This window comes from Nansenia antarctica, assembly GCF_963989245.1.
Source record: "Nansenia antarctica genome assembly, chromosome: 17".
In the NCBI taxonomy this organism is placed as follows: Eukaryota; Metazoa; Chordata; class Actinopteri; order Argentiniformes; family Microstomatidae; genus Nansenia; species Nansenia antarctica.
The window spans coordinates 12,969,200-12,996,289 of NC_137687.1; the positions used below are offsets into that span (position 1 = coordinate 12,969,200).

The window sequence follows — 27,090 nt, forward strand, 5'->3', positions numbered from 1 at the left end:
AGATGGTTAATGTGTAAATGATATTCAGTTTATTTGGAATACATTGACCATTCACACAACAAAATGTGCAGTTAGACACAGATTTACATGCAACCATTAGATGGAAAACATGCAAACTATCAGTGGTCGATCACATTATTGTTAACGCCATCTAACAAAACATAATGTACTCAGTACTTGGTTTGGGCCCCTTTTGCATGAATTACTGCCTCAATGCGGAGTGGCATGGATGCTATCAGCCTGTGGCACTGCTGAGGTGTTATGGAAGACCAGGATGCTTCAATAGCGGCCTTCAGCTTGTCTGCATTGTTCGGCCTCATGTCTCTCATCTTTCTCTTGGCAATGCCCCAAAGGTTCTCTATGGGGTTCATGTCAGGCGAGTTTGCTGGCCAATCAAGCACAGGAATCCCATGGTCATTTAACCAGGTTTTGGTACTTTTGGCAGTGTGGGCAGGTGCCAAGTCCTGCTGGAAAATGAAGTCAGCATCTCCATAAAGCTTGTCTGCTGAAAGAAGCATGAAGTGCTCTAAAATGTCCTGGTAGACGGCTGCGTTGACTGTGGACTTAATAAAGCACAGTGGACCAACACCAGCAGATGACATGGCACCCCAAATCAACACAGACTGTGGAAACTTCACACTGGACTTCAAGTGTCTTGGGTTGTGTGCCTCTCCATTCTTCCTCCAGACTCTGGGACCTTGGTTTCCAAATGAGAGGCAACATTTGCTCTCATCAGAGAAGAGAACTTTGGACCACTGAGCAACAGACCAGTTCTTTTTTTCTTTAGCCCAGGTCAGACGCTTCTGACGTTGTTTGTTGTTCAGGAGCGGCTTTACAAGAGGAATGCTACATTTGAAGCCCATGTCCAGGATCCGTCTGTGTGTGGTGGCTCTTGATGCACTAACTCCAGCCTCAGTCCACTCCTTGTAAAGCTCCCTCACACATTTGAATGGCCTTTTCCTGACAATCCTCTCCAGGCTGCGGTCATCCCTGTTGTTTGTGCACCTTTTTCTTCCACACTTTTTCCTTCCACTTAACTTTCTATTAATGTGCTTTGATACAGCACTTTGCGAACATCCAACTTCTTTCGCAATTACCTTTTGAGGCTTTCCCTCCTTGTGGAGGGTGTCGATGATGGTTTTCTGCACAACTGTCAGGTCAGCAGCCTTCCCCATGATTGTGAATTCTACTGAACCAGACTGAGAGACCATTTAAAGGCTCAGGAACCCTTTGCAGGTGTTTTGGATTAATTGGCTGATTAGAGTGTGACACTTGAGCCTACAATATTGAACCTTTTCACAATATTCACATTTTCTGAGATATTTAATTTGGGGTTTTCATAAGCTGTAAGCCATAATCATCCAAATTATAACAAATAAAGGCTTTAAATATCTCACTTTGCATGTAATGAGTCTATATTTAAGTTGAACCCTTTAAGTTGAATTACTGAAATAAATGAACTTTTGCACGATATTCAAATGTTTTGAGTTGCACCTGTAGTATATACGGACTACGATTAATTAATCCAAAAGAAATGGGTTGCAATTGAATAGAGGTTTGTCTATGAATTAGCAGTGTCCAAATAAGCTCAGCAGGCACGTTTACTGCAGTGTCCCATTCCTCCTATAGTGCACTCTCCACCATTGTTGAAATGGAACTACAGTTGAGCTAGATCTTAATAGTTCTGCGTTGGTCGGTCTGCGTCGCGTTGGTCGGTGTACTCATAGCGGCATAATAGCGATTTTTTGGTTATGCTTGTTGTAAAGAAAATGTCTATAATGCATTGAAATTACATTAAACTAAGATAATAAGATGGTTATCATAATTTTTCAAATCTTTCTTAATAAGTAATTACAGAAAAAGTAAATGACATTTCTGTCATGGCTTCCGCATTTAGGCCTACGAGAGAGTCGGAATCATGTTGGAATCTTGTGCTACCAAGCGGACCAATCACAGTTCTTACGGTCTGCGTAGGTGTGCCGCATAGTTACATTTTTGGAGAGGTGCGCGTGAGCCTACGGCGTAGCCGGGCCTATGCAGGCTACGGCGTAGATTTTACGCAGAAGTATAAATTGGGCTTTAGGCCTACGAGAGTCGGAATCATGTGCTACCAAGCGGACCAATCACAGTTCTAACGGTCTGCGTAGGTGTGCCGTAAAGCCCAATTCATACTTCTGCGTAAAATCTACGCCGGAGCCTACGCCGTAACTTTTCGTGCACATCGCCAAAAATGGAACTACGCAACACACCTACGCAGACCGTAAGAACTGTGATTGGTCCGCTTGGTAGCACATGATTCCGACATGATCCTGAGTCTCACGTAGGCCTAAATGCGGAAGCCATGACAGATGCTATTATGCCGCTATGAGTACACCGACCAACGCGACACAGACCGACCAACGCAGAACTGTAAATTGGGAGAGCCCTTGCGTAGGCTACGGCATAGCCATGCGTAAATTCGACGCAGAAGTATAAATTGGGCTTAACTGCAACTCGGCTGTCAACGTGTAGGCTAGCACGGTAAGCTAGGCCTACCTCTGTCGGGTTCATGTGTGTAAATCTAGATGTAGATCCAGTTTTTGGATCGTTGTACTAAAGATCAGCTTCTGAAAATTGCAGACGAGTATGAAGTTGATCTAAGTGTGGTCTTGGTGATAAACGTAATGGAAATATAAAGGCTATGGTTAAATTGCTGGGTGCCGCATCAATATGCCGACGGACCACGATGCCGACGGTCCACGATGCCGACAGTTTATTAGCGGATTTCTGCGAGAGCTGACAAGACGGTGCATGTGGGAAAACTAGGGTTAGGGTTAGGTGCTACGTCGACTTGGTACATGCTGGCATGTCTAACCCTAACCCTATCCCTAACCCCAACCCCAACCCTAACCTAGACCTACAGAGGTTGTAGATTGACAGATAGGGGGTAGACCTACAGACAGGTTGTAGATTGACAGATAGGGGGTAGACCTACAGACAGGGGGGTAGACCACCTCACCTAATGGGCCAAGTTGAACTCAAGATATACTAAGCTATGATACTATGAAGTACCCTAAGACCACGGGCCTGTAAGGTGCCAGTCACCTAACAAAACAATCCCTCTCCACTGACCAATAAGCACACATACATGGATAGATAAGATGAAAATATCTATATCCTAACATACCGATCATTTAAATAGATTTAAAAGATGTGTTGTTCTAGATGTGTTTCATTGTAGATGTTGTTGTGTTGGATATAATGTGTCAATATTTGGACTGATGAAAACATACACAATCAAATAAAGATGATTTATTTCCAGTGTTTCTTGAGGGAGGGTGTTGCACCCTTGTTTCTGCTGCACACAGGCGAGATGTTGTCACTGTCTTAGGAAGCAATAATGTTTCATGCAGTTTTGAGAGATGAACATTTTCTCCCAGGTTATAAAGTAACCATGCTCATTACTGAACTTGAAAAAAAAATACAAAGAAATGAAATATATACACATTGAAATATGAACGTAATATTTCAAATTCACTGTGAAAGGAATACAAAATGAAAACAACGTGTTGAGGACCCAAAAGACAACGGCCGCGTTTGTAAATTCGCCGGAGCGCACACTGGGCTCGACGTCGCAATGGAACCAAGTAATTTGATTGGACCAGAGGCAGTCACGTGGACGCTCCGGCGCTCTCCGAGCGAATTTACGAACGCAGCCAACTTCAGACTGGAATGTCTTAGAATCGGAAGCTAGAATTTTGCATGGTGTTCCTTTTTTCCAAACAGTAAAATAATCATGTGTTAACATGATACAGTTCAGTCATTAAAAGAATACATTGTCTGTGTTTGACAATTGTGGAAAAAACATGGCACCCTATCTATTTATGGAAATCAATTCAAAAGAGGCACTTTCTTCATCATGTACTTTTTTCTTTTTTCTTTTTTTTTTAAACAATAATTGTAGTACCAAGCGTAGCATTATTTATTCAGTGCTACCCTTATATTATTCTTTATTTGATATAAACGGTAGTTTCACTGCCCCTCAAGCTAAATATCTGGCTGTTATGATGCACTGTCAAAACAATAACTTCCAACAGTACACAGCTCAGAAAGCAGCCCTCAAAAAATATGAACATACTTCAAGTACAGAGAAAATAATAAAATATGTACAGGTTGTTTATGACAATCATTGTAACAAGAAACTATGTTAGTTAGTCAACATAATAAAGAATAGTACATTCTTCATATCAGTTATAATGGGAAGAATTGTAACCGTAATTTCCTTAGAAAACATGTCTTCCTCTTGAAAAGTAGGTGAAGGGTTCTTCAGAAATAGTCAAGTCGATGCTTTCAACGTCCCCTATGATTAGTGTCCTCTGGCAGACAACAGGAAGTGTTCTTCAACCAGATATCAAGTCCTTCACACAGAACCACATCATGACCGTTCCTGTCACAGTCTTGTGAACATATTAATCAGGGTTTGATCTTTAAAGGAGGAAGTGAATTCATGTCATGTCTGTTCCAGTATGAAGTCATTTGAGATTACACACAAACAAACAAACAAACCGCTGTAACGGTTTTACTCCAGTTCTCCATTTCTTATGAGCATCTACACATTATGTACAGTAGATATATTTATATATATATATACTTTGTAAAAAAAAATATTGTGCAGTTAGCCTAGTTAGAATACATACATACATACATACATACATACAGATTACACCCATTCTCTCTTTCTCTCAAAAGCACACACACACACACACACACACACACACACACACCCTTCCTGTTTCATAGATACTGGTAGAACCGGGATCGGACCACCTGAGCTCCGGACAGTTTGTGCGGGTGTGCGTCAGCCGCCAGGGTGAGGCTGGCTTTGTTTCTGCCCTGCGGCCCCCCCGGCCCCCCCGCGTCTCCGTTCACCTGCTCCCCCGCCGTGCTGGGAGGGCCCGGGGAGGCGGAGGGGGAGGGTCTCTCTGTGGGCGTGGTTGTGCCCTGGTGGGCTTGCGCCCTGTCCCCCCCCAGAGTGTCCACTTTGGGGACCGTGTGGGCGACGTCCAGGCGGTGGGAGAACTCGGACACTCCGGAGACTCCGGCCCGGCACCGCTCCCGCGCGATCCACTCCCGGATGCTGAAGTCCTGAGAGGAGCACTTGGGTTTGAGGCGGTCCACGGCCGACAGCTCGGCGCCCTGGTCCCCCCCGCCCTGCTCCCTCCAGTCGTGGATGACGGCCAGCTCTGCGAAGTCCCGCCCGCCCCCCCCCAGGGTGTGCCTCCGGCGGATGTTCTTCTTCCTGCCGCTCCTCCGGGTCTCCGGGGAGTTCTGACTCCTCTGGGCGGCGCCCGCTCCGAACATGTCGTCCGCGGAGGCGCGCAGACGGAACTTGAGCCTCTCCGTGATCTTGAGGCGCCAGGTGGGCTCGGGGGGGGGCGCGGGGCGCGCGTCGTCGGCGGCAGGCGGCTCTTGGCGTGACTCGGACTCGCAGCTGCGGGAGGAGGAGGAGCTGAGGCTGCCCGTGGACCGGCCCTTCTTCATCACCTCCAGGGCGCGGGACAGCGGACTGCCGCCGCCCCCCCCCCCGCCTTCCACCGACGACTCGCTGTCCGTCTTCTGCCGCGCGGAGGACCGTCTCCTGGAGAGAGTGTCGCACTCGATCAGCCGGTGGGAGCCGAAGAGGCGGCGGGGTTCCAGTTTCGGGGTGGCGACGCTCCCGTCGACTCCTGGGAGGAGATTGGGCTTTTCCTCCTCCGTGCGTTCCGTCTGGATCTGAGGCTCCGAGGCTGCTGGCGTGGTGGTGGTTTGGATGTCGCCTACCCCCCCCGCTGTACACGGGGCGAACACGGGGTAGTCGCTCTCGCTGTCGGTCTCCGCGGGCCGGCCCTCGCTGACGAGCTCGCTGCGTTCGTCGTCCGCCTCGTCGCCGCCGCCCTGCGCCTCCTCCTCCCCGGCCTGGCTGGGCGCCGCGCTCGACTCCTCCGCTCCCGTCAGGAAGGTGACGGAGGAGGTGGTGGAGTAGTCGGAGGTGATGGAGCTCACCTCCGCTCCGGCCGACGCCCCGGACAGGTCGGGAGCGGCGCCCGCCGACGACATCCACTTCCTGGGGCGCGTCCTCGGCACGGACGCTCCGGAGCTCGTGGTGCCCAGGTCCGAGGTGGTAGCAGCCTCGTCCAGCTGGGACGACGGGGGTTCGGACAGAGAGGACTTCCCCAGGGGAAGGGCCGTGCGGTAGCCGCCGAGGCCAGGGGAGGGGGAGCCGCCTTGGGAGAGTTTGGGCGAGGGGGAGTGGGCTGGCGAGGGCTGCCTGGGTGCACAGGTCTTTTCCTTCAAGAAAAACGAGTTCCTCTGTTCCTTCTTGGATTTGGGAGTGAGCTCCGCGGCTCTCCCGTTCTCCTTCTCCCCGGCCCTTGCCGTCTGTTCTTTGGCGTTGCCGGAGGGGCCGGCGCGGGTCTCGTGTCCCGCCGCGTCCGCCTCGAGGCCTTGGTGGTGGTTCTGGTTCTGCTTCTGGCCAGGAGGGATCATCTCCTTCTTCAGGAACACCGAGTCCAAGTCGTCGTCAGAGCTGCTAGGCTGCGGCTTGTCCTTGGACTTCTTTCTTTTGCGGCTGGCTGCAGCAAAGATGGAGGAGACCAGGAGCTCTCGGCTGCACTGGTCCTTCCCTGACCCCCATGAACCCTGCAGAGAGGGAGGGAGAGAGAGAGAGAGGGAGAGAGGGAGGGGGAGAGAGAGGAGGAAGAGAGAGAGAGGAGGGGACAGAGAGGGAGGGAGGGAGAGAGGAGGAAGAGAGAGAGGGAGGGAGAGAGAGTGGGGGGGAGAGAGAGAGGAGGAAGAGAGAGAGGGAGGGAGGGAGGGAGAGAGGGAGGGAGAGAGGGAGGGAGAGAGAGAGGAGGAAGAGAGAGAGGGAGGGAGAGAGAGTGGGGGGGAGAGAGAGAGGAGGAAGAGAGAGAGGGAGGGAGAGAGAGAGAGGGAGAGAGAGAGGGAGGGAGAGAGAGAGGAGGAAGAGAGAGAGAGGGAGAGAGAGAGGGAGAGAGAGAGAGAGGGGGAAGAGAGAGAGGGAGGGAGAGAGAGTGGGGGGACAGAGAGGGAGGGGGGGAGAGAGGGAGGGAGAGAGGGAGGGAGAGAGAGAGGAGGAAGAGAGAGAGGGAGGGAGAGAGAGAGGAGGAAGAGAGAGAGGGAGGGAGAGAGAGTGGGGGGACAGAGAGGGAGGGAGGGAGAGAGGAGGAAGAGAGAGAGAGGGAGAGAGAGGGAGGGAGAGAGAGAGGAGGAAGAGAGAGAGGGAGGGAGAGAGAGAGAGGGAGGGAGAGAGAGGAGGAAGAGAGAGAGAGGGAGGGAGAGAGAGTGGGGGGACAGAGAGGGAGGGAGGGAGAGAGAGAGATAGTGGGGGGACAGAGTGGGAGGGAGAGAGAGGGAGGGAGAGAGAGAGATAGTGGGGGGACAGAGAGGGAGGGAGAGAGAGGGAGGGAGAGAGAGAGGGAGGGAGAAAGAGAGGGAGGGAGGGAGAGAGAGATAGTGGGGGGAAGAGAGGGACAGAGAGAGAGATAGTGGGGGAGAGAGAGAGAGAGAGAACAGAGAGAGAAAACAAAATAAGTACTTCTACCACAGAAACTCCTCGGCACAGAAAGACCCTCTACAAACCCCCTCTACCCCCCCTGCCTGAGTACTAGGCCAACCCTGTACTCCACCTGCTCCTCTGAAAGCGCCCACAGACCAAAGGGGTGAGGGACAGAGAGAGGAACATTAGTGACAGGAGGAGGACAACTCACAACTGTAACCATGCCAACCTTTTTAGCAATAACAAAATCATCATCATCATCATCATCATCAGCAGCAGCAGCAGCAGCAGCAGACACAGCACACTGAAGCAGCCCTGCACGGGAAGCCTGATGTTCTGCACGAGCTAATGTGTGTCAGAACCAAAGCTGAAGGGATGCAGCCAGATGACAGCAGCACTGCAGTGATGAGAAGCATCGGCCATCTGGCCAACAATGCATGGAGTTTCCTCTCAGGTTCTACTCTAATCTATGGGTGCAGCTTTTGATTCATTAATTAAGTTCTCCCACGACAAAGTTGCATGTCTCATTAAAAGACGACATCTGACTGAACTGTGAGGCTTGATACAAAGAAGTCAACTAGGCTGCACGGTTTGGTGTTTGACATTAAGGACTGTGTTTGGAGTGTTTGGTAATCCTAGACTAAACCCAGTGTTTGTTTGTTTGTTTAGTAGAATCCCCATCAGCTGATGCCATGACATTAGCGAGTCTTCCTGGTGTCCGACACAGTCGGGTGTGATCTACTGATCTAGTGTCGATCTAGCCTTGTGACCTCTTCCTTAAACAGGGTTCGACATTAACGGTTGCCCGATTGCCCGGGGCAAGTAAAGAATTCGGCGGGTTTGTTTGCGCGACAGCGACGACGCTGCTGGATCCTGGATCTGTGTATCGGTGTGCAGGAAGAACAACGGAGGGCGCAGGCGCCAGACCAGACTAGATGATCGTGGAGTGAAGATATTATTTAAGCCTACGCGCTGACAGGCGGACAGGCAAATCTTTTACTTTTACAATCAGGCAACCGTTAATGTCGAACCCTGTTAAAGTATCGATGTAGTCTTGAGACCTGTCCTGTCCTTTGCTCTGCTCATCCCCCTCTTCCTTCCCCCACACTACCATTAGGTGGGGAGAGTCGACACGAGGCACACTCACCTTAGACTTAGCAGAGTCACTAGTGGGTGAATCTGTAAGAAAACGGGAGAGGAGAGAAAGAGACATTTTTAGATCGTCCACAGGTAGGTTTCACTCAACTCATAACGACATTTAGAGGGTAGAAGATGAGAGTGCAACGACGTGTGAGCCAGAGAGAAGAAGGGGGGGGGGGAAGAAAGAAGAGGAAGAAGAAGAAGAAGAAGAGAGAATCATGAGGATAGAAGACAGTTAGCCACGGATGAGACACTGTGTTTGATGGACAGGTGAGAGAAGGGACAGACAGGATACACAGGACAGGGCGACAGGCCATGCAGAGGTACAGACACGTGAGCACTATGTTACACTCAGATCCACATCCACCTGGGTGATGATGGGGGCATTCTTTCCCGAATCTTAAGACACTGAAACGTTATGATATAATGTGCTGGACATATAGGCTACTGTACTGTAGGACACAAAAGCTACTCTAAAGAGGAAACCCAGAGCTGTAGAGCCCAGTGAGGCCTAGAACTTTCCTTTGGGCAAAAAATACCCAAATCTATCAGGATACTGAGTGCAACTCTGATGACGGGACGAGACAGACATCGGTCCAGTTAGACAGATGATATGGAATGTGCCATGCAGAAACAGTCGATCAATTCTCTCTACAGTATGTATTGTTACACTGCATATCAAACCGAGTAGTATTGCATCAGAAAAGGACTAGCTAACCCAATCTCTTGTCTGAATTGAAATGCTACTGACTGAGAAGAGAACAGCTTAGAATTAGATGTAAACTAATGAACTTCATTAAGGATATATTGGAAAGTAGTAGCCTAATGACTCCATGGAAATGTAACCTAACCTAAGGGAAAGTGTAGTCTATAAACGTGTGTATTGTAAGTATTGTTTGCTACAATTGTGTGTCTGAGAGGAAGAGAGAGAGAGCACACTCTACTTGAGCTGAAGAGGAGATGGGACCGAATGCGATGTGAAAGCGGCAAGTGCTGCCATGACAACAGTGACACAGTGACGACAACAAAGATGGCCGTGGGGGGCGTAAACACAGAGAGGCTAGTCACAACACATGACAGGGGAGTCACAGAGGGGCTAGCTATGAACCAGACATGACAGGGGAGTCACAGAGGGGCTAGCTATGAACCAGACATGACAGGGGAGTCACAGAGGGGCTAGCTATGAACAGAACAGAGGACGCTACAGGGAAGAAGAAGTCAGCAAGGAGGAAAACCTAAGATTGATCCACTGCTGCCCTTGTAATTGATCATGTTATATAACCTTCAAATTATGTCTTTTTTTACAGTATTTTTACTGAATGTTTTTATTTCTTTTCACATAGCCAAGCCCCCCTACACGCCCCTTGGGACACAGATGGTGGTACAGTTTTTTGTGAGTTGCACATTGACTGGTGGAGAGGTAGAAACCATGGGGAACCATACAGTACCATGCTATCTCTCCTTGGGAAAGCTTGCGAGACAGTGAGGAGAGACAGCGGAGAGAGCCTTTCAGACAGTAGCATCGGTCTGTGTTAGGTATTACTCTGATACAAAACGGAAACCAGACCGGATGTATACAGTACCATGGTAAGCAGCCGCTCTGCTTCCCTTTCACAGTTTTTTTTCATCGTTTGTCGGTTTTTGTTTGTTTATCTCTCTCTGTCGAAGGAGGTTTCTCCGTTCGCCTTTACAAGAAACGAGGGTTTCGGCAGACTAGGCAGCTACACTGGGGGCAACAGTCCTCCTTCTTCCTACAGTTCCAACTGCCCATCACGGACATTATAGAGTCCATCAGTGACATCATGGTGTGGTAGACGCCTCCCACCTGGCCTGTGTCAAGATCATGTATGTGTGAATTGCTGGGAAAGCCTTTAGGACACCCGACAGAGCGGCACTAGAGACAGAGGAATCAAGAGTTCGTCTTTTGCTTTATTTCTTTCTATCTTTTGTCGTCTTTGGGGAAAGAACATGCCGTGTTAGTGCAACAGTAGGCAGGATTAAGAACAGGAGAGGAGAGAGGGGGAGAGAACGCAAGAGACAAACCAAGACAGCTCCAACGTGGAGTTTGAAACAAACAGAAACTAAGGAACTGAGGGACGATCAAAGAAAAGATAAACTGAAGAGAAGAAAGTAGGTAAAAAGAACTGTATCAGCTATTAAGGCGATGATGTCATCTTAAAGGATGGAAACAGAGGGAGGACAATCTTAAAGGAAACAAACATGTTAGGGTCAGACAAACTATTTTGTCCATTCTCTCATGACAGAAAAGACAAGAATAATTTGCCCTCTCAAACCCACAGGCTTTTTAAAATCATGTTTAGCCACAGACATTTCTATCTCATGGTTCAGCCAATGAAGCAAAGAAGGCTTTCACTTTGGTAGGAAGCAGCGTCATCCATCAACACTATACATGGGACTGGACAGTTTAAAAACACTTTAAAAACACTTTAAAAACACGTTTTTAACACGTTTTTAAAGTCAAGGCTGCGAGACGAAGGCCTCTCCAGAGACAGTGTTTAGCAGTAGAGGGTAGGGTTGCACAATTTCCGTAAGTTTGGGGAAGCTTTCAGATCATTTCCAGAGTTTCCATTTTGAGACCCATAGGGAAACGTTTGAAAATTACCGGAAAGTTTCCCCAAACTTACAGGAATGTTGCAGCCCTAGTAGAGAGGTAGGAGAGGTTGACCCACCGGAGGAGAGTCGGTCTGGTCCAGGGAACACGTTACCTGATACTTCCCCCTGCGAGGCGTTGGTGCGGCCGATGTTGGTGAGCAGGTGGTCGATGTTGGGCACGGGCTGAGACTCCACCGCGCTCTCCTGCCGGGAAACCGTCTGAAAGGAACGGTCGAGCAACGACAGGGTAAAAACTTGACACGTAAAAACAACAAATACTAAATAGATTTAGAATACTGCAGATTAGAAGGCCAGACATAGTTTTCTATATCAGAAAGCAGACAGAAGGAGAGAAGAGGGCACACTGAGGGCACGTTGACGCCTCTACCCACCACTGGCTCCCCGTTGCCTTCCTCCGTGAAGAACCAGTCATACTGGAAGAGAGAAAAGGATGGTTTTAAAGCTTTGCCTTGGAAAGAATATACTCACAAACACAACACAAAAACTCCTCGCATCCTCCACTCACTTCATCCTCCAAAAGCATTGGAGGAGAATACGTAAAGGGGGAGGAACCTAGATCTTCTCCTCCAATGCAGTAGGACACGAGTGCAGGACAGAGTCGTGTTCCTAACGATTTGTGAAAATACTCCTGAATAAGGCTGCCAGTGGCCCCTGGCCTGAGCTAGATTACTCTTCCTGCTGCGACTGGTGAACTGATGATTCAGTTTGCTTAGTCGAATGTATCGATTGTAAGTCGCTTTGGAATAAGGCGTCTGCTAAATGCCCAAAAATGTAAATGTGAATGTAGGTGGTACTCCTGAGTAAGGCTTCTGGTGGACAGGCGGGACTCACGTGCTGGATGAGCGTCTCTACGATCTTGTACTGGTCGGGCATGTGGGTGACCATGTGGGTCATGTTGTCCTCTGAGGTGCGGACCAGCGTGGGCCCGAACACGATGGCCAGGTTCCTGGGCTCCATCTGACACACAGAGCAGACAGTGAGGAACACACATAAAAAAAACAACAACATTATTTTCTTCTTCTATCACGACGACTGCCAATGGCCCCTGGCCTGAGCTAGATTACTCTTCCTGCTACGACTGGTGGATTGATGATTCACTTGCTTAGTCAAATGTATCGATTGTAAGTCACTTTGGAATAAGGCGTCTGCTAAATGCTAAAAATGCAAATGTCAACATACATCAACTAAATGACTCACACTTCAATCACTCAATCCCAATTTGCCACTGTTCCTATACTAATGAAAACAAATAATTGCCACTAGCTTCAGTATGTTACATTGAAAAAGTAAAGTACCTTATTTTTCTCTGAGTTTTCGGCCACCATTTTGAGATGAGCCGAGAGATACTTGAGTGTCTCGAAATGATGATCTGGCAACTCATGAAGCTGCGAATGAAAAGCATGACATTAGTACAGGGAGGCACATTGAAGAAGACCTCCTCTGTAAATGTAAAACAGTGCCATCATCATATGAACCCACCAGCCTCTTCAACACTTTCAGCCTCTCCACTGGGTCCTCTGTTCTGTTGGCTTCTATGAAGTCTCCATATTTCTCTACAGGGGACAAAACAAATGTATATTATACAACGTCCATTGTCTCTATTGGTCAGTTTGGTCCATTGTCTCTATTGGTCAGTTTGCGTTCCAGCCGTGCCGATATCCATGATATATGCACGGCTAAATGGAATGTTGACACATCTTTTCATATTACTCCGCGTTTGTATATATTACCGTTATCGAAGTTGCTTAGCAACCGATAAACAACTGTTCAGCATGATGAATACACTTACGATAAGACATAGTTCCATTAAAATACATTAATTAAACCTTTTTGTCTTGTCTTTCTTTTGTGAAATAACGATATATAAATGTGGTAACCGTTGTTTAAAAAATGCTTAATTCACACATGGAGATACAGATCCTGGTTGTAGGGAGATACAGTAGTAGTACAAAAGAATGTGCAATGTTTAGATTCCCCATATGGCCACTAGATGTCCTTGTGACTCCTTACTTCCATCACTGGTAAATGGACTGACTTATATAGCGCCTTTATCCAAAGCGCTTTACAACGGCCTCTCATTCACCCATTCACACACACATTCACACACCAATGGCAGCAAGCTACCATGCAAGGCGCCGGCCCGCTCATTGGGAGCAATTTGGGGTTCAGTGTCTTGCCCAAGGACACTTCGACATGTGGCCAGCCGGGGCTCGAACCACCGATCAGCCAACCTTGCGATCATGAGATGACAGCTCTACCTCCTGAACCACAGCCGCCCCCACACTATTCGCTAGGTCTATAGGCTGTTATGGGAGGTTCCTTGCAGAGTCTTCTTACCGTTAGTGAAGAGCGGCTCTGGAAGCTTGCGGAAGAAGGATTTCAGTAAGCTGCTGATCACGTTAAGGTCCCTCCATTTCTGTGGTAAAGAGGAGATGATAATATGACAGTTAGAGGAGATCCAGCCAGATAGAGAGAAAGAAAGACATAGGTGTGAGAAAACAACATTTAAAAAGAGTGCAATTAAAGAGCGTGTGTACTGTACGTGAGTGTGCGTGTGTGTGTGTGTACTGTACGTGTGTGTGTGTGTCTCTTACGTCGTCCTGGACGTCGATGTCGTTCATGCCCTTGTTGTTGAGCTCCTCCTGCATGTTGGAGATGGCGGCGTTGTTGCCTGGCACCCTGTAGATGCCCGTGTACTCCAGCCCCCGCTCCTCCACCAGCGCACAGCACACCTCCACGATCAGAGGGACAAACTACACACAAAACCAAACGAAAACCAAAGTGAGAAAGACACTTGTGATTAATAATTCAGGCAAAGACGCATCTCAACCTACGCTCCGCCAAGGACTATACTGACCATCGGTATAGACACAGTACTGTAGGTTGAGATAGAAGAGGAAGCAGGGGGTGTGTGTGTGTGAGTGTGAGTGTGTGTGTGTGAGTCTTACTCTGTTGTTCTGGGCGGGGGGCAGTGTGTGTGTGAGTGTGTGTGTGTGTGTGTGTGTGTGTGTGTGTGTGTGCGAGTCTTACTCTGTTGTTCTGGGCGGGGGGGCAGTCATCCAGCCTCACTCCAAACGTGGACGCCCCCGGCGCCTGCTTCCTCTCAAAGGGCTTCCTCATCAGCCCCTGCATCCCCTTCCTCCATGTCCCCTTGTCCTTGGGAGGGCTAGTGTCGTCTAGGAGGAGGACACACATTTTAAATGCTTTATTTATGTCCACATAAAGGTACAATAAAAATGTACAATATCTAAAGGACATAAATACTATCAGTGCATTTTGACATTATGAAAACAGTCATTTACAATAGTGCTGAGTTGACAACCAGTGATGCTACACATAGGATGTTATTCACACTAAATGATACCAGTGGATTGACAGATAGAGTATCAATACTGTAAAACAGACAGTCTCCAGCTCATGGGTACAAGAAGCACCGCCTTCTCCATATTGAGCGGCTACCAATAATAGCAGATACTGAGCAATACTTTGCTAACTGTTTGGCCCTTCTCTTAGATAGGCCAGCTGAACACCTACTGTACATCCTGCATCTTTAAAGTAAATACAGTGAAAACTTTCATTCAAAGTCATGCAGAAAGATGTCAGAAAAGAAAACGTAAATGTGTGAGTGTCAGAACAAATAGGCGATATCCCGGTGGTTCCCGGCAGAGGTCATTAACATTAACAGCCCGTCAGTAAAAAACGTTTTAATATCTTTGCACTCGATCAAATTTCAGGACCCTCCTTTCGTGACTTTTCCTAGATATGTGTGTTCTACCACCCCAGTATCCTTACATTTTCAAAATCACATCACGATAAGCTAGTATGAAGCTTTTTTGCAGTTTTTCTGTGTAGGAGGCAGGCTAATTTACAAGGCGGCCAACTAGTGGTCGTTGTGTGTAAGTAGCAGTAAGAGGCGGCTCGTATAGTAGGTACAAAAGGCACGGCTGTTCTAGTGTTAACAACAAGTAAACAGTAACAGAACAGGACACTTCCAGAGAGAGTAAAGCTCTGAACCTGAGGAGCCTTCCTTACCTTTGTGTGTGTTCTTCCTGTCCTGCTCAGGCTTGGGGGAGTGGGGGCTCAGCGCCTTGCTCTCCCCCTTCCCCCCCCCCAGCAGAGTCTGTCTGATGCTGAGAGACTGACGGGACGCCTTGGGAGACGGCTCTGACTTACTGCCCGTGGGACTGGAGGACACACACACACACACGGACACGGACACACACACACACACAGACGCACGCACACAGACACACAGACACACATTTTAATCATTTATTTCTGTCCACATAGAAACAAGTATACAAGGACACAAATACTGAAGGCACAGATGGGATGCATTCACAAACAGACATGGACAATGTCTTTCACATACAACAGGACAAGACTCACGGGTACAAGTAACACCGTCTCCGCCATATTTGGCGGCTGCCAATAATCGCAGAGACAGAGCAATACTTGCTGAGCCTTTTTGCTTCTCCCTTGGACATTCCCAGTAGACGTAGTCCTCTGACAACCAATCTGTGCACATGTCCAAGACTGCCAAATATAAAGACTAATAGCGTACACCTATAGCCTAGCTCTGAGATGGTGTCTACAAGCTGCTGGTATTTCATGACCTTAGTCATGAAGGCTTCCTCTAGGCTTATATCAAAGGTGCATGCTACCTCTAATACAGACACCTCTCTGGACTCTTCATTAACAACAACAACATCTGGTGTGTTAGCAGACAACTGTGAAAAGTGACATTGGTCATTACAGAAATTGAACATGGATGCATTGACACAAGCATGTGTATACATTTTCACTGTAACTGGGAAGTGGAGTGATATGTCCTTTACTATTAGGCTCACAATTCTGTCATGACGTGCTATATACATTCCTTTGTAAACATAACAGCCATTCAAGATATGTGAAAGTGTTTCTGTAACCTGTTCTGTGGTGTGGTGCAAGCAATGAGGAACCTGAGTGGAGGGAAACCAAATAGAGAGGTTGAGTCTGGTAGGAAGGACTTGTAATCTGGCCTTGGTTGTGAATATGACAATGTCCTCATCGAGTGCAGTGTTTTTTAGAAAAGAATGGGAAACAGAGTGATCAGCTGTGGGAAGACATGCCAGTTTTCCCTGGAGTTTCAGACCAGTCCAGTGTTGTTGTTGTTGATGTTGATGAAGGTCCATGAGAGTCCGTCTGGCCCCTCTAGATGTTAGCTGGTGGCTCTGTCCAGCAAAGGAGGCTGTTGCCCTGACCTGTGTGAGAGGGTCAGATATACAGTTCTCTGAGACCCGAACAGTCTCAGAGTCAGACCGCACCCACTCCAGGGACACCCCGGCTCGGACACAGAGGTCATTCAGGTCTGGCCAATCAGACCAGACTCCAAAACCAGCGGAATGAGTGTCCAATTTTCCGCTGGGTTTCCTCTTGAACCCAAGGAAGTGGGGCTCCGCCCCCCTGGCAACTGGGACCTTCCTTCTCCTCAGGTCCAGGAACATGGAGGAGCGGGCCAGCTCCCTGACGTCCTTGTCGTCGTTGTTAAGCATCCTGAGAAGATGGGAAATTCTCATGCTGGTGTAGATCCATTCTACATTGGGGACCCCTAGCCCTCCCTCCCATTGGGGATGAAAGATGATGTCACGGGTGCTGTGTGAATTGAGTACAAGCCACCTGCGCACTACGCTCACAGTCTTGTTGTTCATTTCACACAGCACTTTCTGGGGGATGTGGACATTGGAGAAGAGGTGCTGAACTTTGGACAGGGCCACCTGCCTGATGGCTTCTAACTTCATAGTTAGTGGCAGAGGACAACTGTCTATCAAGTCCAGCCTGGAAGTGAACTCAGTCAGGATGTTATTGACTTGCTCCTTCCACTCTCCTGCGATGTTAATTTTATGTCCAAGATATGGGTATGTCTCATGGAGAGAATTTACATGAATGGGCTGTGTTGCTAAAGAGAACACAGGGGGTGTGTCTGTTTTTGAGTGGTACCACCTGTTCCCCCCACTCCGCCTCTCATACAGGACAGCACATTTGCTGGCTTTGACCTCCAGGCCAGACCATTCCAGAAAACGATCCGTCCTGCAGAGCATGTTCTTGATGACGCTCTCTTCCCTGGAGGCCAGGACAACATCATCTGCGTAGCCCTGCACTGGGTTGGGGGAGATGACACCCTCAGGGGCACACTGACACAGCCACTTAATCCACTGGTTGATGGCAATTACGAAATTAACCGCGCTCCATGGACAGCCCGTTTTAATGCCTGTCTGAAGTGGTGTTGGGCGAGTGAGCTGCTTCCCACAGATTACTTGGATGGTGGAGCTTCGGTACACATCTCTCACAATGTCAATGAATAGCTGGGGTAGCTGTATCTCTTCCAGTGATCTAATCATTATATTGTGAGCTAATGTCCCAAAAGCATCTCTAAAATCAAGAAAGACTGTAAAGAGTTTACATGACTGATGTTTAAAGTCATCTATCCCTGTCTTAAGGCAGAACACATGCTCATCCATACCCATCCTGCTGATGTAAGCCTTCTGTTTGGTGGACAAGATGTTAGCATCCTCCAACCAGGGCAGGACTCGGGCCAGTATGCACTTCATGAACACCTTATAGATGGTAGGGAGAAGAGAGATGTCCCTCCATGTTGTTGGATCTTCAGGGATATTGCCTTTCTTTGGGATGCGATGTATCAATGCTCCTTTCCATGAATCTGGAACTCGCTTATTCTCCAAACAGACATTAAAAACAGTTGTTAATGTCTGACAAGACTGTGTGGATTTCAGTGCCTCGTATGTCACCCCATCTGAGCCACTGGCCTTGTTGTTGGGAAGGCTGTGCAAAACACACTCCACCTCCTGGGCGGTGAAGTGTGAGGTGTCAGGGAGGAAAGGTGGATTGGGTGACGTCACCTCCCCATGCCAAGGCGGTGGTGGGAGGTCGTCACCTGACCGGTTGTTTTGACACTTTGTATCGTAATAGTTCTGTATGGCTGTAATGTCACTCGGGCAGGGAGGGGGATCGGGATACATACTGTTGTTTAAAATGACTTGGATCGCTTTTGATCTCCTGTGCGACCAAAGATAGGCAAGTTTATTCCTACTCACCCCGCGGTTCCCACCGCGACTCCGGCTCGCGGTCCTCTCTCTCTGCAGCGAGGGCAGGACGGTGTCGCGCATGAAACATAGCTGGTCGCGTATCCAGTCAGATGTAGAGACTGACGTTAGAACGTCAGGACACGGGCGCACTGGAGGGAATTTCTTCAGTACTCTTGCAGAGTATTTCAGGAGTTGCAAGCTGAATGGTTTACCCCCATGGCTTTGCGATGTAAAAACTCCGTTCTTAAAAAATATTCCATTCAGCAGAGCCGCGAGCCGCATCCACTTCCCCGGATCCCCAGAGGAAACATAAATCCTCTCGTGCAGCCGCTTGATGTTCAATCGGTGCCGGTAGCTCTTCTCAAGGGCCTGAAAAGCCATCCATTGCTGTTCTGACAGCGGGCGGACATACTGCAGAAAGGTCGCCGGGTCTGACGCCTCACCTCCCGGTTCTTCGCGGGAGGGGTCCCGAGGACGCGTCAGCTGGTGAACTCTCCCGGTGAGCAGAGCTTCCTTGTAGGCTAGCTTGATACACGCGATCAAGCACATTGTCCATATAAGTTGCCAATGCATCTCTAATCTGCGCCTATTGCATTAACGGTGGCACACACACACACACGGACGCACACACAAGTCAGTTTTGTTGTCGGGCGTCCCAACGGGAGTGCTTCCACGCAAGGTTGAATACGTATATAATAATAACAATAACTTTCATTTGTATAGCACTTTTCCTGCAAACGTTGCAGCTCAAAGTGCTTTAATCATACACATTTGCTGAGGTTGCATCCCTAATGTAAACTGGCAGTGCATTCCACAATCTGGGTGCATAAAATGAGAATGCAGCCTCACCAAATCTCTTCTTGCGTACACAAAGAAAACCAGCGTCAGAAGACCTGAGAGCTCTATTGGGATGATATGCTAGCAGAAGACCTGAGAGCTCTATTGGGCTGATATGCTAGCAGAAGACCTGAGAGCTCTATTGGCCTGAGAGCTCTAAAGGTCTGAACATATTCTGATATATGCCCAAATATGTCCGTCCAGTAACCAGGGGCGACCCGCCAGCCCTCCCTCCTCCTCCTTCTCCTCCTCCTCCTCCTCACCTCATCAGGGTGTTGTACTCCTTGATCTTCCGGCTGATGAGGTCTCGACTGGTAAAGGCAGAGTTCTTAAAAAGAGAAAGAAAGAGGGGGAAGGAGAGGGGGAGGGGGGGAGGGAGGAAAGGACAGGAGTACAGAGCAATTATGTATTTGTACTTGATTAGTTGAATCAGGTGTGCTGGTGCACATATCAGATATGTGGAGCGGCTGGGGGTCCCCAACCACTGGTCTACATAAGCCAGTCTAGTCAGGGGTCCTAGGTAAAGCTAGCTAGTACATGACACAGTCTAGTACAGGGGTCATAGGTAAAGCCAGTCTAGTCAGGGGTGTGACGATCCACACTTGAACCAATAGTGGGCGCTATACATCTGTTGTCCTGTTTGACCTTCTCTCTTTGTTCCAGATGGGCACAGGTGGGGGTGATCATCCTAATTGTCCCAGGAACTTTAAGAGTGGGTCAAATTGTTGGACTCGCTCTCTTCCTTTGTCGACCAGTAGCCGTTTTGAGTTGTCGTTACTATTTTCTTTATCATTATTTCAATTCTACATTATTTACGTTAATAAATCTCCTATTATTGTTATCCATGTGTCGTCTCCCTTTTTGTCACCTTGTCAAGAGCCAGGCAAGCGTAACAGGGGTCATAGGTCAAGCCAAAGGAATGCAGTAGGCCTACATGTGACATGTGACATGTGATCCATCTCCTACAGCATCACTTGGTGGTCCTTACCAAGGTACGCTTGGTGACAGATAGATGTCGTGTCGCGTGCAGTGGATCCTAGAGGTCTAACATTCTTTGCAGACTTGTCAACAACTTGTCAATCAATTGAATTTTAAAAAAAAAATTTGCTCGAGGCACAGGGTCAGCCATAGGCAGCACCCCTGGAGCAATTGTCCCCCTCTGTCACCTCCTCCCTCACCCTCACCCCCTCCCTCCCTCACCCCCTCCCTCACCTCCTCATCCAGGTTGCTGTTCTGCTGTATGACTCGGATCCAGCTCAGCATGTCCTCCCTGTCCTCAGCCTGGAACAGATACTCGCAGTCAGACGTGGTGAGGCGCAGGACGTTCTTGCGCTTGGTCTCGCTGTAGGAGATGTCAATCAGACAGGCCTTGATGCTGATTGGCTGGGGCTCGTCCTCCAGCGCCTGGGAGCTGGCCTGAGCCTGCCCTCCCCCCTCCTTCCTCCTGTCCTTATATAGGCAGAGGGAGTGGCCTCTCAACACGGCGTACATAGTCTTCCAGGGGCGCATCCCTCCAACGCGCTGGGGAGGGGGAGAGGGAGAGAGAGGGAGAGAGGGAGGACAGAGAAAACAAAATAAGTACTTCTACCACAGAGACTCCTCGGTAGAAAAAGACCCTCTATAAACCCCCTCCAACAACCCCCCATCCGTACTCCACCTGTTCCTCTGAAAGCGCCACAGACCAAAGGGGAGGGAGAGAGGGAGGGAGGGAGGGAGGGAGGGAGGGAGGGAGAGAGAGAGGGAGGGAGGGAGGGAGGGAGAGAGAGAGGGAGGGAGGGAGGGAGGGAGGGAGGAAACACATTTATGGCAGACACAGAATGAGAGAAATATCCCATTGAGAGACAGAGAAATGTCCCTTTGTATGATGTGACATGTGACATGTGACCCATCTCCTACAGCATCGCTTGGCGGTCCTTACCAAGGTACACTTGGTGACACAGATAGATGGAGTGCGTGCAGTGGATCCTAGAGGTCTAACATTCTTTGCATACTTGTCAACAACTTGTCAATCAATTGGATTTTTAAAAAATGTTTTGCTCGAGGCACAGGGTCAGCCTTAGGCAGCACCCCTGGAGATCCCCCAAGAGAGAAGCTTGTTTATAACAGATCCCAGACTCCTTATCCTGATGTGATTTTGAAAATGTAAGGATACTGGGTGGTAGAACCCACATATCTAGGAAAAGTCATGAAAGGAGGGTCCTGAAATTTGATCGAGTGCAAAGAGTGAACATTTTTCTTTACTCACAGGGTGAAATGAACCCACCCATGGCTGTTCTAGTTAAGTAAGAGTAAACTGTTTGAGTGAAGTCCAGCATAACTGGATGGGGTGCCTTACGGGCACACATGACAGGGTTCGGGAAAAACTGTAACACATTTTAGTGTCAAAGTCAAACTGGTCTGACTGCAGTCCTGGAACCAAATATGCACAACATGTTGTTGTTGTACAACGAGCAGATGAACAGAGAGGCCATAGCTCACGTGAACCGTGTCAGTGGGGATGTAATCCCTTCACCCCTGCGTGTAAGTAAGTGTGTCAGTTTTAATGGACACGTGTGTGTATTTACCAGAGGGGGGGGGGGGGTATGGGACTGTGTGTGTAAACACCTCAGTAATAATAACCTTTATTTGTATAGCAGCTTTTCCTGCAAGCGTTGCAGCTCAAAGTGCTTTAATCATTATGTAAGTCATAATTTCATTATTTAGTCATTTAAAGGCAATATTAAAAAGATGGGTTTTTAGTCTTGACTTGAACATAATTTGCTGAGGTTGCATCCCTAATGTAAACTGGCAGTGCATTCCACAATCTGGGTGCATAAAATGAGAATGCAGCCTCAGCAAATCTCTTCTTTTGTACAAACCAGCGTCTCTATTGGGCTGATATGCTAGCAAAAAGTCGTTCAGATATTCTGGTGCTGTGCCAGTAGTACTGTACACACCTTGCTCTTGTCTGTGTTGAGCTGTCTGAAGTGCAGCAAGCCCTCCTTGGTGGCGTCGCTGAAGATGTCTGAGGATGAATCTCTCCTGGATCCAGAATCTTCCGAGGACCTGTCCACTGCCTTTAACACACACACACACACACACACACACACACACACACACACACACACACACACACACACACACACACACACACTAGTTAAACCATATCTCTATTTGTTTGGTTTTACAGTCACACTTGTTGTCCATTACACAGCCACTAAGGACCGACGTTAACGCCAGCCTTCTTTATAGGAGCACCTCTTATCTTAAGGGTGTGAACCAATTTGATTGATTTGCCAAAACCACTGGGCAGGAAATGTAAATGTTCTGTACACTCAGATAGGCGCGCCTCCATTTCAGGGAAAGGCAACACAAGGTCCCTGACCTTTATTAAGAGGGTTGATAGATACTGATAATGTCGGGAAGAGGAGTCATCTAGCTCAGGCCAGGGGCCATTGGCCAGTCGTCGTGATAGAAGAATGTTTTTTTTTTTTTATAGACACAGGAGAAACAGTACAAGGGGGGTAGTAGATGTCTCAGGAGACACAGTGCTGGGGGGTAGTAGATGTCTCAGGAGACACAGTGCTGGGGGGTAGTAGATGTCTCTGGAGACACAGTGCTGGGGGGTAGTAGATGTCTCAGGAGACACAGTGCTGGGGGGTAGTAGATGTCTCAGGAGACACAGTGCTGGGGGGTAGTAGATGTCTCAGGAGACACAGTGCTGGGGGGGTAGTAGATGTCTCAGGAGACACAGTACAGGGGGGTAGTAGATGTCTCAGGAGACACGGTGCTGGGGGGTAGTAGATGTCTCAGGAGACACAGTGCTGGGGGGGGTAGTAGATGTCTCAGGAGACACAGTGCTGGGGGGTAGTAGATGTCTCAGGAGACACAGTGCTGGGGGGTAGTAGATGTCTCAGGAGACACGGTGCTGGGGGGTAGTAGATGTCTCAGGAGACACAGTGCTGGAGGGGTAGTAGATGTCTCAGGAGACACAGTGCTGGGGGGTAGTAGATGTCTCAGGAGACACAGTGCTGGGGGGTAGTAGATGTCTCTGTACGGATAATGTTACTGAGGGTTTTGATTGATACTGATGATGTTACTGAGGGTTTTGGTCACACTTACCTTCCTAAGACCTTTCAGACCCGGTATTTCTATGATGGACCTCCTGCAAGGGACAGAGAACCAGAGTTCAAGTGCAATGAGACATTATGACAAATATTCTGATGTCCAAAACACACATCTGGATGAGAGGAGTCTGACAAAACAGTTGCAATGTAAACATGTCAACCTAGAGTTGGACAAAACAAGATAAATAATGATTGTGTGCAGTGATAGATGACTCAGTAGTGTCTGCTTATTCAATCTCCTTTGAATTCAGTCTCCTTATTCAATCTGGCCTTTTAAATGTCCATCTTAGTTATTGCTTTATCTTCTTTGCTCTTTGTGAAGCGCATTGGGTCACATTTTGTGAGAAATGCGCTATACAAATAAAACATGATTTGATCTGATTTGCTCTATACTTTAGCCACTTTACTCTATTATACTGAGCCAATTACCACTATTGCACTGTTGTCATTGTTCATATTGTATTCCACCCCTGTACATTGTACCGCACATTTCAAATCTTTTATCTAGTATGTTTGTATATAGTTATTTTTTAATCTTGTCCTATTATATTGTTATTTATTGTTTTTGTTTGCTATGCACCGTGGATGAGAGGGAAACGTAATTTCAGCCGTCTGTATGTCTGTACATATATTGGATTGACAATATAGCTGACTTTGACTTTGACTCTGACTCTGAGGAGAGCTCACCCGCGGCCCTCCTCCCTGTAGTTGTCCAGCCCCTCGTCGTAGGACTTGGACCGCTCCGTCCTGGTACAAGAGTCTGACTCCAGAATCGTCAGCCGAAGAGAATCTGTCAAATGAAGAAGACCACGAAAACATTTACACATTTACATTTTGGGCATTTAGCAGACGCCTTATTCCAAAGCGACTTACAATCGATACATTTGACTAAGCAAGTGGATCATCAATCCACCAGTCGTAGCAGGAAGAGTAATCTAGCTCAGGCCAGGGGCCATTGATAGAAGGAAAAACCTTCTTCTATCACCTTCTTCTAAAGCTAGCCCTTTTTTTATTTTATTTTTTAATTATTATTATTACATGTACGCACATTACCTACTGGTTATGCGGAGTATTATTATTATTTATTATTATATAACAATATATTATATAAACACGTCATACAAACATAGAATAACGCCGAATAAGGACTAACGGATCTTCCAAAGACAGTTCTAGGCTGCTCCCAGCATGGTTGTGAACATATGCATTATACTGTATATAAGCTACACTTTGTTTTTTAATGGAAATAAAGGGAGAGGAACCGTACCTTGGTCATGTGACAGCTGTCGTCGAATGACAGGAGAGGGAGAGGTGGGGGTGGGGGGGATGATGGTGGTGATGACCGGAGTTACTGATATCACAGCTGAGGCAGGGATGTGTGTGGTGTCGTGATCGATGCTCGGACTTGACGGTTCGTCTGGAGGAGACACACACACACACACACACACACACAGACAGAGGCCCAAAGTCAACCACTAGATAGCAGGATAGGGTCTATGACCGAAAGCTCGCAATAAACTACGTGTTTTTTTGCACGATGTTTGAGTGTGCGGATGCTGTTATTCTGCACTCTATGACAGAATCTCTCAAATCAACCAGATACACAGTCAGGGAAATCATTCATTTATCCAGATAAAGTGTCGCCAATTTGCCTCTGAACATCTCTACTAGACTGCAATTCAATAAGCATGTAAAACATGTAGGGCTGTATGCTATCTCTGCATGACACACCAGTTCAAACAGCGTACTGTAGCCTCAGACAGCAATAAAACACAAATGCCGTGATGCAACGGGACCCGCAGCTAAACACACAGCTAGTCTGGCTTCTAGACAGAGACGCATTCACTGAGTCGGCCTAGAAGATAGATTTGAATAGGCCTTGTGACTTGAGATAACCTAAGTCCACACCTTCCACACACACACACACACACACACACACACACACACATGGGCACACTCACACACGCACACACACAGACACACTCACACAGACTCACGCACACAGACTCACACACACACACGCACACACGCACACGCACACGCACACACGCACACACGCACGCCCACGCCCACACACAAGGTTGGAAATTTTCATCATCATCATCACCAGACATGATTGTGTCACCAGGTCTGATGAAGACAAGCCTTGAAAGCTAATGAGGGGAGTTGGACAGTCACCATGTCACCCATACAGTGACTAACTACCTGTGTCTACCTGTCTGACTGTGTGTACCTGTGTCTACCTGTGTGACTGTGTCTACCTGTGTCTGGCTTTCTGCTGCTTCGGTTGGCTGCAGGTGATGCAAGGGACAGGAAGTGAGGTGTGACGTTCCCTACAAACTGTCTGACCGTGATAAGGAGCTTCTTATGCAACATGCACTAGACAAATGTTCTATTTTCTAATCTTAAGACAATGTCTATAGGCTAATTGTTTCATGTTCAGATGTTAATCTGAAGTATTTCCTCTTATACAAAGGTCAAGTGTGTGGAACTGTCGTAACACGTTTCTGTTTGAACTGCATCTGGGACCAAAGCGATCCTTCGGATTACATTCCTGTCGGTGCGTAAGCAAAACATTTCACGTCCAAATGGCACAAATTAATATGGAACATCTGACCTGACTTTTATACCGCACACATTGCTGCTGCAGTGAAACCCCCCCCCTTCTTTCAATACAGCTTCCCAGATCCTTCCCATGATGTCAAAAGCCCAATTTCTGCCAATCAGGGCATATGTTGCTTGTTTCATTAGTCTTTGTGTCCCAGAAGAAAAACAGTGTGTTTTTTTGTGAAAACCGCAACAAACAGTTGTTGAACATGACCAATTTCAATATGTCATGTTTGAACAATGTCAAGCCATCCAGATGGGGGCTGTCAAAGTAAATGGTAAAAATGGTAAATAGACTTGACTTATATAGCGCCTTATTCGCCTTATATAGAGGGAGAGAGTTCCAGAGGCGGGGTGCAGCTCGTGAAAAAGCACGGTCTCCGAAGCCTTTGAGTTTCGAGGGTGGGACAGTTCCATTAAAATAATTCGTCATAGGACTTCCCATAGGAACGTAGACGTGCTGTATGCTGCGTGGTACACAGGGCAGGTTAAAGAGAGGGAGGCGCTGCGGAATTAGTGTTGGGATGGAGCGTCTGTGTGTATATGCACGTAGAAGCATGTGAGGAAAAGTGTGTGTGTGTGTGTGTGTGTGTGTGTGAGTAAGAGGATATGATGAACACCCTGTGGGTTTTGGTCCACTGGCATCTCTGAGTGTGGCCCTCATCGCCAGATGGTGACTAGTTCAGATCCCAGGAGGTTCAGATCCCACGACCGCTCAAGTCCGAGCTTGTCAGCACGTTGGCAGAGACACGCAACAGACATGGAAAAAAAGCTCTCTTCGAAAATGTACGTCGATTCCAGTTTTTATTTATTTATTTTTTTTTTACAGACATAGGCCTACTTCTAACAAAAGCTAATCAATTCAGAACTGCATTCCAGTCTGACAGCTGAGAAGCAAAAAAAAGCAAGTGTGCTCCTAATTGGGATCCCATAACATTCTCCTTCGACAACCACACACACACAACAACACGAGTCATTCAAATTCATTCAAAACATATTTGCTCCAGAACAACACAGGCTAGAACACGAGGAGTGACGTTCCTCTGGTGTTTCCTCCAGTGTGTTCCGTACCACCGTGTCCCAGGACAACATGTGTCTGGAGGATAGATACACAACGTCCGTTTAACTTGCTTACATCCATATGAAC

The 27,090-nt window shown here is 47.8% G+C and overlaps 1 protein-coding gene across 1 annotated transcript in view; it reads right to left on the reverse strand.

Annotated features, from left to right (window-relative positions):
• Positions 1 to 4,773: 4,773 nt before the first annotated feature.
• Positions 4,774 to 27,090, reverse strand: part of arhgap21a (Rho GTPase activating protein 21a) — a gene marked incomplete at its 3' end in the record, with an annotated part of 37,734 nt that continues 15,417 nt past the window's right edge. Inside the window, exons 8-24 of the mRNA XM_080547298.1 lie at positions 24,604 to 24,753; positions 24,024 to 24,126; positions 23,332 to 23,374; positions 22,167 to 22,286; positions 20,443 to 20,751; positions 19,494 to 19,558; positions 15,341 to 15,492; positions 14,339 to 14,484; positions 13,903 to 14,061; positions 13,646 to 13,724; positions 12,788 to 12,861; positions 12,604 to 12,693; positions 12,140 to 12,265; positions 11,680 to 11,721; positions 11,401 to 11,506; positions 8,682 to 8,713; positions 4,774 to 6,657 (exon numbers count right to left, since the gene is read on the reverse strand). Coding sequence (XP_080403424.1) covers positions 4,774 to 6,657; positions 8,682 to 8,713; positions 11,401 to 11,506; positions 11,680 to 11,721; positions 12,140 to 12,265; positions 12,604 to 12,693; positions 12,788 to 12,861; positions 13,646 to 13,724; positions 13,903 to 14,061; positions 14,339 to 14,484; positions 15,341 to 15,492; positions 19,494 to 19,558; positions 20,443 to 20,751; positions 22,167 to 22,286; positions 23,332 to 23,374; positions 24,024 to 24,126; positions 24,604 to 24,753 — 3,680 coding nt within the window. The remainder of the gene's footprint in view (positions 6,658 to 8,681; positions 8,714 to 11,400; positions 11,507 to 11,679; positions 11,722 to 12,139; positions 12,266 to 12,603; positions 12,694 to 12,787; positions 12,862 to 13,645; positions 13,725 to 13,902; positions 14,062 to 14,338; positions 14,485 to 15,340; positions 15,493 to 19,493; positions 19,559 to 20,442; positions 20,752 to 22,166; positions 22,287 to 23,331; positions 23,375 to 24,023; positions 24,127 to 24,603; positions 24,754 to 27,090) is intronic.